This window comes from Eumetopias jubatus, unplaced genomic scaffold (assembly GCF_037043125.1).
Source record: "Eumetopias jubatus isolate StellerSeaLion01/CBP00866 unplaced genomic scaffold, mEumJub1_p1.0 scaffold_17, whole genome shotgun sequence".
NCBI lineage: Eukaryota > Metazoa > Chordata > Mammalia > Carnivora > Otariidae > Eumetopias > Eumetopias jubatus.
Window position 1 is genome coordinate 77243038 of NW_028274823.1, and position 15686 is coordinate 77258723.

Here is a 15686-nt window from a genome sequence, read left to right on the forward strand (position 1 = left end):
CCAAGCACCAGCACTCATGTGGCAACACCAAGCAGGGAGAAAGGGGAGGGTTTCTCCTCACGTGGCTTTCTCCTTATGTCAGGGAGGGCTGTCTTTCCCGCAGGGCCAGCCACCCGTCACTGCTTTGCTTTCCTGCAGGGGTCATGAGTCTGCATCAGATCACATGCTTACTTCAAAGCAGCAAAGAGGGCATGGGATTTCCACGACCCCTGGAGATCAATCATGACCTGTGCCTGTGCACCAGCCACAGAGCTACCTGCCACCTGAGCACAACGGGCTCAGCGAGTAAGGACCGAGTAGGAAGGTAAACAAGGGCGTCTGCCACCCCACTGGTCTCTCGTGTACCTCATAGTCGGTACTGCAGGGTAACACCAATGCTCTACCTTGCGTAACACTTCACAGTTTGCAAAGTGTTCACGTGCATTGTTTCAGTGATTCTCACCAGGAGCAGGAGAAACAGGAGAGCTGTTATTTCCTCTCTTTCACAGAGAAGGGGACCAAGGATTGTAGGTGGTTAAGTGATTCACCCATGATCTTGCAGCTTCTAGAAATAGAACAAGGGCTTCCACCACTAGCGTCCAGAGTCTTCTACTGTCCCCTCAACGGGCACGTGGCAGGGTAACTGGCAGTGCCTGGTCGTGGCTCGACTGTAAGTTCTGTGTGAATTTCCTCTAGGAGCCGATGCCCCATGTGCTCCCAGCAGATGTAGCGCACTGGGTGCTGTCTGGGCACGGGGCAACTCTAGAGAAGGAGTGGGTGGGGAAACAAAATTTTTACACAGACACATCTTGTGCAAAGTAAGCGATGCTGGAGCAGAGGAAGAGGTCCCACAACCGAGGAGCAGATGTGTGAAGGCTGCCTTCAACCCACGTGGTAGCCAAGAGCTCCAAGAGGCGTCCCTGCACTCCAACTTGCTGTCAGCGTCAGCTCCTAGATGGGATCCAGCTCCTAGCCTCCTCTTAGTGAGTTAAACCAAAGATAGAGGTGATGGCTTTCAGGAAGTGCTTGGGAACGTGCACAGAGGACAAGAAAAGCGTCTGGTTACTCTTTAAAACCGAGGACGGAAAGCAGCGAGATCTCCCAGGGTTCTGGCTCTGCCCCTAGGAGGCAGCTGGAAGTTTCTCTGACAAAGCACGCTTAGCCATGGCGAGAGACTATCTCTGCTGGAAGAGTAATTTGGAAATACATATCAAGAAGTATAAGAGGGCGCCTGGGTGGCTCAGTCGTTAAGCGTCTGCCTTCGGCTCAGGTCGTGGTCCCAGGGTCCTGGGATCAAGCCCCGCATCGGGCTCCCTGCTCCGCGGGAAGCCTGCTTCTCCCTCTCCTACTCCCCCTGCTTGTGTTCCCTCTCTCGCTGTGTCTCTCTCTCTCTCTCTCTGTGTCAAATAATTAAATAAAATCTTTAAAAAAAAGAAGTATAAGAACGTTAAGGCCACTTAAGCCACGGACAACCCACATGAGACCTTCATATTTAGGAAATAAGTGAAGGGGAGGGAAAAAGCCATAGATATGATGATGGCTGGTATTTTGTTATACATATATTTTTATACATAGGGGAGTGGAAAGTTGGAAGCAACTTGACGGCAGGAAATAACCATATGATCTACTCAATGGAACCCAGGTAGCCTTTAAAAAGTACAATTGTAAAGACTAGATTTATTCAAAAAATGGGTACTGGATGCCTCCAGAATGCCAGACGCTGAAACAGTGAGCCAAGCCCGCTGAGTTCCTGCTGGTGCTAGTTTGTACTCTGGTGTGCATGGCCCGGACGGACAGATACAGTAGGGAAAGAATGAAGGTTCAGAATTCAGGGAAAAATGCGGAAAAGGCAGACTGTAAATACAATCCCTTTCTGCGCAATGCATGTACCAATCCCATAAACAAGGACCGGAAGGCAACAAGGAAAAATACACAGCTGATGGGATGATGTGATGATGAACAAGTTCTTTCCTTTATTGTTCCCATGCTTTTAATGCAGCGTTGCAAAAAAACAAAAAACAACAACAACAAAAAAAAAAACAGGGACAAAAATGATCTGCTATTTTTAGCAATTACTCCCAAAAGAAGTGTGTTTATCCAATTGTGTAGAAGTCAAAGGCAAACTATAATAAAAACATTTGAGGGAGGAAGGAAGGAAGGAAAGGAGGGCAGGAGGAATAAGGAGGAGGAACAGGGCAGAGGAGAGGGAGGGAGAAGGACAGAGGGAGTGTTTGTGTTTGTTTTCGGCTTTAGGAAGACCCCCTTTTGTTCATGCTTGTCTCTCGAGGTCCCAGGCCCATGACAATGAGGTGAAAGATCTAAGATGTCCTTCTGACTTAAATTCTAATTTGTTTGGGCAAATAAGAACCTTTATACTGTCCCCCCTGGAGTGGACTAGTGAAATCCAATAAAGGTACATTCTCTGAACAACGGCAAAACCAGCAAGTATTTGGTGACTACCTGTAGTCAAATTTGGTCACTACCTTGAAGTTGCAAGTCTGATTCTAAATATTGGAATCTGGACTTTCTTGAATGTCGGTTGCCTATGTCCCAGCCACCCAGCCCTCTAGACACAGAGGACTTCGGGTGGACTTTGCTGTTGGTATTGGATGACTGTGATGTGTATTTTTTTCCCAATATCTTTTCTTTTTCTTGTTTTCTAGATCCAACAGGCATGTGTTCCAGGTTTCAGGCATTTGGGGTCATGAAGGAATCCAGAGCACTTTGCGTACAGAAGCCCTTTTTGGCTGCTCAGTTTCTCCCATCTGCTCCTTGTGTTCTGGCTACCTAGAATCCCACCTGCTGCTCCACTTGCTAAGTCATTTGTCTTCGGGTCCTGCCCTGAGCTCCTCCATGCCATTGCCCTGCACTGGAGAACAGATGCTGGTTCAGAGCAGGCTGCATTTCCGTGAGCTGCAAGATGGTCCTCGCAGGTGTCTGGTGCATGAATTTTCAGCTTGCCAAGTGCTTCGAGACAGCTAAAAATATATGTGTGCGTGCGTAGATGCGATTCTTCTTTGTGATTATGAGCAGCGAGGAAAAAGGGACAAGGGAATATATGCTGTGGATGGTTCCTGCGCCTTACCATCATCAAATAACATTTAGTAAGCTTCTTCTGATGGCTGATGTTAAGGGCAACCACTGTCATTGCTGGATAAATGCTGTCATCCACTAACATCCCAGTTGACACGCTGCGGCAAGAATCATCACGAGAAAGAAAGGAAAGGGATGTTCTACTAGATTTACCAAATCAATGACAAATGAACAAGCATCTGCTTTTGCAACTGGAAGACCACTACAGAACAGGCTGAGCAGATTTCCCACAGGATAGGCTAAGGAGCAGATTTTTCTAGGCATTGCGTTTCTACTGCTTACGCTTTCCACTTCCTAAAGAGCATTGGAGGTTATTTCACAAAGGTGAGTGGTATTTTGGGGGGAAACAGATGGCAGTAAAGAAGACAGAGATCCTTAGTTATAGAACTGGCTCTTCCAACCCAAAGAATATCCTTGGGAAAATTAATTTAGCCCAAATGTGGAAAATTTGGATTTGCGTCGTCTAGAAATTGAGAGGGCTGGACCACTTGGCACCTAGCCTGCTTTAACAATGCCGTGCCATACCAATTTATGAAATTCCAGAGAGCCTTTTGGTCTGACAGTGGCTTTCAGGCTGGAATATTCATGCCTGGTGTGCTCTATTCTGTGGTGAAAAGTCACACTATAAGACTGTGTTGAGCATTATTTGCCAGAAAGGGCTCTCTGGCTGTGTTCTTACGAGAGGTCAAGAGCAGTGAATTGTATTCTGTGGTCCCGGCACTAAGCTTTCTCAGACTTTGATCATGGAGAGGACTCTGGATCTCACTTGCACTCGCACTCTTTCTAGAGAACTGTTCCTTCAGGATTCCTGCAGATCTCATAATATTCAAGAGCCTTAGAGTAGTTATCATCCCTATGGGAACCTGTTATACCATCACACCCCTTTTTGTCCATGAAGCTCTCCCATCCTGTGGCTTTCTGAGGCTTTTCCCCTCCTATTATGCTACTTATTCTGGGCCACTCTTTGGCTGTCTCTATGGGTCCCTTTGTGATCTCCTATCTCCAGAAGCAGACATATCTCAGACTTGTACCCTTGGCCACCTTCTCTCCTTTCTCTGTTGTCTCTGTTCGTGAGATTATCCACGCCTACAACTTCAGCTGTTACTCTGTGTATCTCCTTTCCACAACCCATCTGTACCTCTGAGTGCTTTATGGAATTCTCAACTTCTAGCCACTTGCTAACCATTTCACCCCGATGTCCTGCCAAAGTGTTGAAGTCAACATATTGAAAATGGACCTCATCAATGTCCCCAAATCAATCTTGCTTCCATACCAGTATTGCCCGGGTTTTTAAGTTTCCAAATTCGAGAGGCATTTATCAGTTACCCTTGATGCCTCCCTTCCCCTTAGGCCCCCATCCAGTTGAGCCTCTACAGTGTCTTGGCAAGCCTCTCAACTTCTGGACCTTCTACATACCCACTTAGCTGTGTACCTTCAGCCGTCATCCTTTTTTTCTCATGCCCCTAAATGGAAAGCTTTATTCTTCCTGTGGCTGGTTTCTGTAAAGCTGCTCTAGATTCTATCCCATCAGCTTCTTCAGGGACCCCTCTCCATCCCTTCCTCCATCTGTTTTCTTCTCTCCTCTGTCTTCAAACTTTGCCTTTTATCAGTATTGTAGCATCCTTCAAGTTTATGAAAAAATAGTTGTCTATACTCTCTCTCTATCAACATCTCCCTCCCATTAATTTTTTTCTTAATTGAAATATAATTCACATACCATAAAATTCGCCTGTTGAAAGTGTGCAATTCAGTGGTTTTTAGTACATTCACAAGGTTGTGCAACCATCATCGCTGTCTAATTCCAAAACATTTTCATCAACCCAAAAAGAAACCAGGAACCCTCCAGTTGTCACTCCCTTCTTTCTTTTCCCCAGCTCCTGGTAAACACTCAGCTGCTTTCTGTCTCTATCAATTTGCCTATTCTAGACATTTCATATAAATGTGTTGATACAATCTGTGGTCTTTGTGAGTGGCTTCTTCTACTTAACATAATGTTGCCAAGGTTCATCTCTATTGTAGCATCCCTCTACGTAGCAGTAGAATGAAGTTCAGGACTTCATTTCTATTTTATGGATGAATAATATTCCATTGCATGGATATACCACATCTTGTTTATCCATGTGTTTGTTGATGGACATTTGGGTTGTTTCCCTCTTTTCATTAATATGAATGATGCTACTGTAAATATTTTTCTGAACACTTGTTTCCAATTCTTTTATATATATATATATACCTAAAATAGGAGTAGAATTGCTGAGTCTGTGTTCAACTTTCTGAGAAACTTCCAACTGTTTACCAAACTGGCTGTACCATTTTACATTCCTGCCATCAATCCTGAGAGCTCCAATTTCTCTACGTTCTGCCAAAACTTGTTAGTGTCTTTTTAAGTCTAGCCATCCTAGGGGGTGTGAAGCGGTATCTTATTGGGGTTTTGATTTGCATTTGCATTTCCCTAATGACTAATGATGTTCACTATGTTTTCATGTGATTATTGGCTTTTTAAATATCTTCTTCGGGGTAATGTCTATTCAAATTGTTTATCCATTTTTCCCATTAACTTTTTTTTAAAGTAAAATCTGTTTTATTTTTCTGTTGGTTTTTCTTTTTTATGGAGACATAATTGACATTTAACATTACATTAACTTCAAGTATACAATGAAATGATTTTGTTATTTGCATATATAATGAAATGATTACCATGATAAGTCTAGTTAACATCCATTACCACACATAGTTACAGTTTTTTGTCTTATGATGAGAACTTTTAAGATCTACTGTCTTAGCAACTCTCAAATATACAACACATTATTAACCATGCATTATATCCCTAATATTTTTACCTGTTTTATTCTGGATCATTTTTAAAAATATAAATTCAGGTTTACTGATTTTCCTCCCTCTGCTCTGTCTAATAAACCCATCAAAAATTATTCATATCTGATATTGTGCTTTCCATTTCTGGCATTTCTGTTTGACTTTTTAAAAATAGTGTCTGTCTCTCTGCTTAAATTAAGTTCACGCATTGGTCCATCCTTTTTACTAGATTCTGTAACATATAATTCACAGTTATTTTCCAGTCCTTGTCTAAGAGTTACAACATCTGGATCATCTCTGAATCTGATTCCATTTATTGCTTTGTCTCTTGACCACATGGGTTGTATTTCCTTTTGCTTTTCTATGTGTCTCGTAATTTGTTACTGAATGATGGGCATCATTCATGGAACAGTAGAGACTTAGGTAAGCAGTATTTACATCTGGAAATAGAAACTCTATTTCATTTGTTACGGTGTATGTGTGTGTGTGTGTGTGGTGGTGGTGGTGGTGGTGGTGGTGGTGGTGGTGGTGGTAATGAGTCAATCTAGTTGAGCAAAGTTCGAGTTTTCTTGCTATTTGTTATCCTCAGTGCACCCTGGCTTCATATTCCTTCAGGGTTAGGCTGCCAGTGGGTTTTTCTCAGTGTTCTCACTCCACTTTCAGCTTTCAGCCATCTTTGTACATCTAAGCAGCCAGGGGTTCTCCATACCCTTTCCTCTTCTCCATTGGTAAATGGCTTTGTTGATTCCTCAGTGCTGAATTTATTAGGAAGGTATAGGGAGGTTCTCATGGTCCTATTGGTCCGGTCTCAGTTTTAGGCAGGACTTGTGTGCCTCAGGTGTGAGCTTTCCTAGAATTCCTATCTCTGTTTCCATCACAGGCAAACTTTGCCTTGCATCTGTAGAAAGTCTTGGGCAGGAGAGAGCTTCCTGCCTCTCTCCCACAATAGCAAGATGCCTGCTATATATTGGTGCAGGATCCCAGGGTCAGTGAAGTTTTCCTGCCTCTCCTCTAGGGACAGATGATTGATGCGTCTATCCTTCCTCCAGACAGTAAATCTTTGGCTCATTCCTGGGGCAAGAAGGAGAATTTCTACCTCTCCCCTAGAAGCAGACAGGTTTCATTCATCTTCCTCAGCAGCCTTAGGGAAAGAAAGATTTGCTGCTGCTTCCCATGGCTTAAGGTTTTTGATTCATGTGCAAAGAACATCTGGGGAAGCAGATGATGTTTTGTGCCTGGCCCCAAAGGCAGCATTCACCTCCCACACATCTGTGTCAATGAGAGGAGCTCTTTCAGGTCCCCTGCTCTGCTACCTCCAATCTTTCTTGTGAGCACCAAGTAGAGGTTCATGGAAAAGTCTTGGGGTGAGTGAAAAATTTCTGTGTGACTGGGGCTCCCAGTTCTAAATTGATGGGCTAGCCACACGTGGCCTCTAGGAATTGGTTCACTTTTTAGCTGATTTCATCTTACTTCTGCCACAGCCTTTTTTTCCTCCCATGTTCTTCCAGTGGTGAAAGAGTTACTATATCCCCTTGTCCTTGTCACTCTTTGGAATTCAGCTCCCTTGATTGCCCTGAAACCACAGCTTTCTGTTGGATTCAAGACATGTTAGGATTCTGTGGACTATCCTGCTTTTTCTCATTGTTAGGACAGGAGCAACATTCTCCTGGAGCTCTGCACAATATAGGTGAGAGAAGGACTCCCAGACTCATCTCCTTTTGCTTTTTCCTCTTTGCATCTCTTTGCCTCTTCTCCAAGCCTTATTTAAACAGAACATTCTGTGATGTTGACCCAAGGCCTTGCCATTTCCTCTGCCAAGAATGTCTTGCTCTATCATTACCTTTTGCTTTTATTTTTGTTGTTGCTTTATTCCATTTTTTTTTTACAATACAGTTTAAAAGCAAATATTTTAAAAGGCTTGCTAATGAAGGCAACACTTCCTGCTCCTTCTCTCCTTTGAGCCCCTTTCCCAGAAGACAACATGTTAAACACGCTAAACTTTTGGATGGTTATTTCTAGATTTTTTAGCTTTAGATAATTTCAACTTATAGTCCATTATAGAAAATGAGTATTTGTCTCTCTTTCATCTTTTCCCCCATTGTGAACATCCACCTATTTGGCCCCCCTCCACCAGCTTCCAAAAATATTTGCTTATATCATAATTTTGGTAAGATCAATATTTAGAGTTTTACTTTAATATGACCTTTTAAACACTGTTCAGAGCTAAGCCACGAAGTAAACTACAATTATTTTAACTTTCCTGAAAAATATTTTGCTTCCTCTAAAGCAGGGTGTTCTTTGCTTATTTGCTTAGTTTCTATCACTAATCCAATACTCATCATTAATTCAACCCCAAACTCTGTGTTAGTGTCTCAATTTCTTCTCAATACACTTAGATGCAGCAGGTATTCTATTAATTTCATCTTCCTGATGTGCTTCAGTCTGGACTGACTGGCTGTGTTGTATGCCTGGTACCTTGGTGGTCTTGCTTGAATCTTGCCTATCAGTTAACCTGTTGAGTTCCCTGTTTCCTGTGCCTTTTTTTTTTTTTTTTTTGGTTGTTGTTATTTCATTGTTTTGATGGAGAATATACTCCAATAGCTTCTGCAGGTAATTATAATTCCTAAGGTTTTTGTCATGTACATTTATAAGGCTTTGCACATCTAAATCTGCCTTTCTCTTGTTATCAGAGTGATCATTTGATTGGATGTAGTGTTCTACATTGGGAGTAATGCTCCGTTCAAAACTTTAAAACATTTTGACATTGTCCTTTGTTTCTGGTGCCATTTTGACTTCTGATTTATTGTTTGTCTTTGGTATTCTGAAATTTTATGACATTATTCTGGGCACTTCCTGGGCCCTTTCAAATGGAAACTCATGCCATTTGGTTCTAAGAAATTATATTATTTTGTTGATAATTTTTTCCTTGTCTATCTTCTCTCTGAATTACTATTTGGGTGTTAGACCTCCTACATTGGTACTTCAAATTTCTTATCATTTCTCTCCTATAATTCATCTCTCTGTTTCATTTTCCAAGAGAATGCCTCAATTTTATTTTTCATTGCTTCTGCTTAATTTCTCATTTTTACTCTCATGTTTTTCTTTTTTTTTTAAATCCAATTAATTAACATACAATGTATTATTAGTTTAGAGGTAGAGGTCAGTGATTCATCAGTCTTATATAACACCCAGTGCCCATTATATCATGTGCCCTTAATTTCCATCACCCAGTTACCCCATCCTACCACGCCCCTCCCTTCCAGCAACCCTTAGTTTGTTTCCTAAGATTAAGAGTCTCTTATGGTTTGTCTTCTTCTCTGATTTCATCTTGGTTTATGTTTTCCTCTCTTCCCCTACGATTCTCTGTTTTGTTTCTTAAATTCCACATATGAGTGAGATCATATGATAATTGTCTTTCTCTGATTGAAATAAGTTTCTCTTAGCACAATACCCTCTAGTTCCATCCACGTCATTGCCAATGGCAAGATTTCATGTTTTTGATGGCTGAGTAGTATTCCATTCCAGTGTGTGTGTGTGTGTGTGTGTGTGTGTGTGTGTGTACCACATCTTCTTTATCCATTCATCTCTTGATGGACATCTGGGTTCTTGTGGACATTGCTGCTATAAGCATTGGGTGCAGGTGCCCCTTCAGATTACTACATTTGTATCTTTGGGGTAGATACCTAATAGTGCAATTGCTGGGTCCTGGGGTAGCTCTATTTTCAACTTTTTGAGGAACCTCCATACTGTTTTCCAGAGTGACTGCACCAGCTTGCATTCCCACCAACAGTGTAGGAGGGTTCCCCTTTCTCTGCATCCTCACCAACATCTGTCATTACCTGACTTCTAAAGTTAGCCGTTCTGACTGGTGTGGGGTGGTATCTCATTGTGGTCTTGATTTGTATTTTCCTGATGCCCAGTGATGTTGAGCATTTTTTCATGTGTCTGTCGACTGTTTGTATGTCTTCTTTGGAGAAATGTCTGTTCATGTCTTCTGCCCATTTCTTGACTGGATTATTGTTCTTTGGGTGTTGAGTTTGATAAGGTCTTTATAGATTTTGGGTACTAGCCCTTTATCTGATAAGACATTTGCAAATATCTTTTCCCATTCTGTTGGTTGTCTTTTGGTTTTGTCGACTCTTTCCTTTGCTGTGTAGAAGCTTTTTATCATGATGAAGTCCCAATAGTTAATTTTTGCCTTTGTTCCCCTTGCCTTTGGAGGCGTGTCTAGCAAGAAGTTGCTGCGGCCAAGGTCATAGAGGTTGCTGACTGTGTTCTCCTCTAGGATTTTGATGGATTCCACTTTCACACTTAGGTCTTTCATCCATTTTGAGTCTGTTTTTGTGTATGGTGTAAGGAAATGGTCCAGTTTTATTCTTCTGCATGTGGCTGTCCAATTTTCCCAGCACCATTTGTTTAAGGGACTGTCCTTTTTACATTGGATCTTCTTTCCTGCTTTGTCGAAGATTAGTTGACCATAGAGTTAAGGGTCCATTTCTGGGCTCTCTATTCAGTTCCATTGATTTATGTGTCTGTTTTTGTGCCAGTACCATACTGTCTTGATGATTACAGCTTTATAATAGAGCTTGAAGTCTGGAAATGTGATGCCACCAGTTTTGGTTTTCTTTTTCAACATTCCTTTGGCTATTCGGGGTCTTTTCTGGTTCCATATAAATTTTAGGATTATTCATTCCAGCTCTGTGAAAAAAGTTGATGGTATTTAGGCAGGGATTGCCTTGAATGTATAGATTGCTCTAGGTAGCATAGATATCTTAACAAAATTTGTTCTTCTAATCCCTGAGCAGAAAATGTTTTTCCATTTCTTTGTGCCTTTGTTCTCCTGATGTTTTAAAATTCTTTCATTTCCTGGTTGACCCATTCATTCTTCAGTAGGATGCTCTTTAGCCTCCATGTATTTGAGTTCTTTCCAACTTTCTTCTTGTGATTGAGTTCAAGTTTCAAAGCACTGTGGTCTGAAAATATGCAGGCAATGATCTTAATCTTTTGGTACTGTTTGAGACCTGATCTGTGACCCAGAATGTGATCTCTTCTGGAGAATGTTCCATGTGGACTCAAGAAGAATGTGTATTCTCTTGCTTTGGGATGGAATGCTCTGAATATATCGGTGAAGTTCATCTGGTCCAGTGTGTCATTCAAAGCCCTTGTTTCCTTGTTGATCTTCTGCTTAGATGATCTGTCCATTGCAGCGAGTGGGGTGTTAAAGTCCCCTACTATTATTGTATTATTATCAATGTGTTTCTTTAATTTTGTTACTAATTGGTGTATACGATTGGCTGCTCCCATGTTAGAGGCATAAACATTTACACTTGTTAGATCTTGTTGGTTAGACCCTTTAATTATGATATAGTGTCCTTCCTCATCTTTTATTACTGTTTTTGGTTTAAAATCTAATTTGTCTGACATAAGGATTGCTACCCCAGCTTTCTTTTGATGTCCATTAGCATGATAAATGGTTTTCTACCTCCTCACTTTCAATCTGGAGGTGTCTTTGGGTCTAAAATGAGTCTCTTGCAGGCAGTATATCGATGGGTCTTGCTTTTTTATCCAATCTGATAACCCTTGTGTCTTTATTGAGGCACTTAGCCCATTTACATTCAGAGTAACTATTGAAAGATACGAATTTAGTGCCATTGTTTTACCTGTAAAGTCACTGTTTCTGTATATTGTCTCTGTTCCCCTATGGGCTATGTTACCTTTGGGCTCTCTCTTCACTTAAAGGATCCCCTTTAATATTTCTTGCAGGCTGGTTTAGTAATCACAAATTCTTTTAGTTTCTGTTTGCCCTGGAAGCTTTTTATCACTCCTTCTATTTTGAATGACACCTTAGCTGGATAAAGTATTCTTGGCTGCGTATTTTTCTCATTTAGCACCCTGAATGTATCATGCCAGTCTCTTCTGGCCTGCCAGGTCTCTGTGGATAGGTCTGCTGCCAGTCTAATGTTTCTACCCTTGTGGGTTATGGACCACCTCCCCCGAGCTGCTTTCAGGATTTTCTCTTTGTCTCTGACATTTGCAAGTTTCATTATTATATGTCAAGGTGTTGACCTATTTTTATTGATTTTGAGGGGGTCATGTTTTTAATTTCCAAGAGTTTTTTTAATTCTCTGCACATTCTTTTTTGAAAAAGCGTCTTGTTTTTGTTTTGTGGAAGTAATATCTTCTCTCTCTGGTGATATTAAAGAAAATTGTTGAATTTTCTTTTTATATAGACTTTGTTTCTTTCAAGTCTTTTTTTACTATTTTAAAAAACATTTTTGGATTCTTTCACCGATTTTAGGGGCTTTTCTCAAATGTTTGGTGATGCTTAGTTGTCTGCTCATATTTTGGAGTACTATCTTAAGAGGACATTGGAAGCTCTGAGTTTTTGATGGGGCTTGTGAGACTGTAGGGAATGGAGCTGGGTGTTGTATTGGAAAACTCTAGCAGTAGTGTTAATTCTTCTTTCAGAGCTACTCAGATTCCCCAAGTGTCTTCCAATATCACACCTCCCAGCATGCTGGGAGCTGAGTTGGGGAAGGAGGCTAGGGATCTGGGCATCTGTAAAATAAATGTTCACTTAATCCCCTTGCTTTCAGTATGGCACTCTCACCCCCAGCTGGCCTGCAATCACGAGAGTAGAGACCCTGTTCAGAATAAGCCTCTAGTCATCCCTCACTGGGATGGGAAGGGGCATCCACCCATTTGTATGGCAGGAGTTAAGGAGCGGATGGGTCTTCTTTGGAAACAATTTAGCACCATTCTACTTGGTCTTGCTTCTCTATCAGTCAACCTGTTGTAATCCCTGTGTCCCGTGCCGGTCTTTTTCTTTTTTGGTTTATTTCATTGTTTTGATGGAGAATAGAGTCATAATATTTATGCCTCCCCCCACTCCCACCACCACACATACTTGTCTTCCAAGAGGCAACCAGTTCCACCAGTCCCTGAGCCTTTGGCCATTCTCTGATGTAAAGTAGATTGAGTTTTGGCTTTCCCCAATACTGGTTTAGGATTCAATTTTCTTGGGTCTTCCAGTTAGTTATCACTTCCAATAGCTTGCCAGCCACCTGTTCTTTCCTGTTGTCTTATTTTTATGAGAATTTTTGCCTTTAAACATTTTTCTTTACTATCATTTTAGATGGGAACTAAAGTAAGTGTATAGGTCCAGGCTGCCATCTTTACGCAGAAGGCTCCAGCCACCTGTTTTCACTTGGGCAACTTCCATTAGTCCTCCCCTTGAGCCTTCTCTGATTCTTCTCTCTTGTCCCTTCTCTGCCATTCCGGGTCACGTGCTTCCAGAATTCTTCCTGTGTGCTTCCATGACATCACAGCGCGCTCTGCAGATAGCTTCTTCATTCATCCACTCGGTACATGTTTATGGAGCACCTGCTACGGGCCCGTGAAGACACTAGGGCTACAGCAATGAATAAAGTGCACAGCTGTCATGGAGCTTGCATTCTAGGGGATGAAACAAACAAGTAGGCAGGTAAACATACAAACAACCATGACAATTTCGAGTAATGATTTAAGTGTTATGAAGAAAATAAAACAAGGTAACGAATAAAGAGACTGGGGTGGGAATGTTAGGACCCTTTTTTTTTTTTTTTTTTTTTAAAGTGGGTACTTTATTTATTTGTACTTAAACCTATAAACCAATCAGCCAAACGGGTACTATTATCATGATACATTAAAATACAAAACATCTTTCTACAAATCCTAGAATAATGAACAAATTAACAGTGCTAGTAAAACATCACAAGGGACAGAGGAAATCAATGAAGAATACGATAGCTTAACCCCTCTCCGGTAGTAATTGAGGTTATTAACAAAAAAAGCCTCACAATCTCAGAAAATACAAATTATCCTTCATCACACGTCTTTGTATCTTCACTTCCTATTCTTGAGGTTAGATTCTAGAGCCTAAAGAGATCCACATTAGGATTGTATCTAGTCACCTATAGCCAGAAACACCTTTTCTCATGTTGTCCAGAGCAGCCACCGCTCCTGAAACCTCTTTGACTCCAATCGTACCCCCTCAGTGGACACAATAAGAACAATGGGAAACAGAATATCGAGGCCGAGATCTATAGAGGACCCTAGAAGACAAAGCCTAGAAGTAATACAGCCACCACCCAAATTGAGATCGAATAATATACTCATCGTCACACATCTTCAGGCTCTATGTTCACAGAGTAATTTGGGAACAAATCCATTATTTGCTGGGTACTAAAATACTTAGCGGATTGTTGTATTACACTATGGCTTTCCCCAGAAGTTGCTAAGATGGACTCCAAATCGCTGATGGAATTTTGCTGGAACTGGATCTGGGGCTGCAGGGATTCCTCTCCACAGTTCTGGAGCTGATTGTTCCAGGCTTGGGGGCACCAGGTCTGACTGGCCCAGGAATGGTTGCCCCAAGACTGGCCGTTCCAGGAGTGGTTGCTCCAAGACTGGCTGTTCCAGGTCTGGTTGCTCCATAGTGGAAGGTTTCCAGAAGTGTTCCTCAGGTATCCCATCACCTGAGTCACACTCTTGCTCTCCTTTGGCCAATGGTTTTTCTGCCACCTCTTACATTTCATTCTCTGGTTCTGGAACCAGGTCTTCACCTGCTTATAGCTAAGGTTCAGAATGTTGGAAAGTTCTTGCATCTGCTGGAGACTGAGGTATTTCTGTCTCTGAAATCGATCATTGAGGACGTAGAGTTGGGCCTGAGAGAACACGGTCCTGATCTTCTGTTTCTTGCCCTGGGCCGTATCTTCCTTCCTCACTGTTCTCTCCTCCCCAGAAGTGGGTGGTACTTTTACCCTGGGACTGGTGGAGGAGTCGGGGCTGTCCTGAACACGCAGATCCATGGATGCAGGAAGAGGAGAGACGGTCTCCGCGTGGGGTGTCTCAGCAGATGACATTTGCAGGGACGCATAATTTTCTTCAGGCCCATAAATCTCAGGCATTGAAGAGTCCCTAGAACTGGGTGCTTCGGGGCCAGGCAGGCATTGGGGCAGAGGTGAATCGGCACTCATGTTGGTGAGTTGAGGGTAGATGGAAAAAAAAAAAAAAAAAAAGAGCGAGATTGCAAGAAAGGCCCAGGCTTATGGATCTAGGTGGAAGAGCTGAGGAGAGTAGGAAGCCCTCCAGATGTTAGGAGTCTGAGAAAGACAGGATGAAGTGCGTCACCACTGCAACAGTAAGAGCCAACCAGCCCAATGGAGCCAGAGCGTTAGGACCCTTTTATAATGGGTCTAAGACATCTTTTCTGAGGTGGTTAACTCACTCTCAATTTGAGAGAATGCAAAGTAATCAGGGTCTTCAGAGCCGAGAGGCGCACACATACTGGAGAGAAGGGTTTGAAGATATGGAGGAATGTTTTGATGACAGAACACAATTTCCTTCCAAAGTCCCAGTGGGAGGGTTTGGGTGGGGGAGAAGAACTGAGGACCAGCTTATGTGAGGGAGGTATGAGTAATGCAGCAACAGGAGTTGGGCGATGCTGAACTGGAGGTTTGAGCTTCTTGTGGGGTCTGAAGTAAGCAGGGGGAAGGGCCTGAAGGTGAGGCAGACATCCGCACTACACCCCAGTGTATTTGGCCATTATAAGTTCTTTCTTGTAAGAGGAGCAAGCTCCCCAGGGCCCCAGAGCAGACAGGTGTTCTGGGGTCACCAACTCCACTGGAGTCCTCAGTGGGGACTCTCAGGGAGCAGAGATGTCTCCGGAGTGAGCATATGGAGCCACACCAGCTTCCTTGAGGTGTCTGATGAATGTGTGTGTGGGAGCACAGAGCGGGGAGGTGGGTACTCATTATTCA

The 15686-nt window shown here is 42.4% G+C and overlaps 1 protein-coding gene across 1 annotated transcript; it reads right to left on the reverse strand.

Moving 5' to 3' along the window:
• Positions 1–14001: 14001 nt before the first annotated feature.
• Positions 14002–14903, reverse strand: LOC114201632 (homeobox protein NANOG-like). Its single transcript, XM_088019964.1, has one exon. It carries the CDS (start codon positions 14901–14903, stop codon positions 14046–14048), a length of 858 nt encoding a protein of 285 aa, XP_087876090.1. The 3' UTR covers positions 14002–14045.
• Positions 14904–15686: the final 783 nt, after the last annotated feature.

What these genes read in the sequence shown, in the direction of transcription:
- LOC114201632 (XM_088019964.1), bottom strand. Translation starts at nt 14,903, where the DNA reads ATGAGTGCCGATTCACCTCTGCCCCAATGCCTGCCTGGCCCCGAAGCA.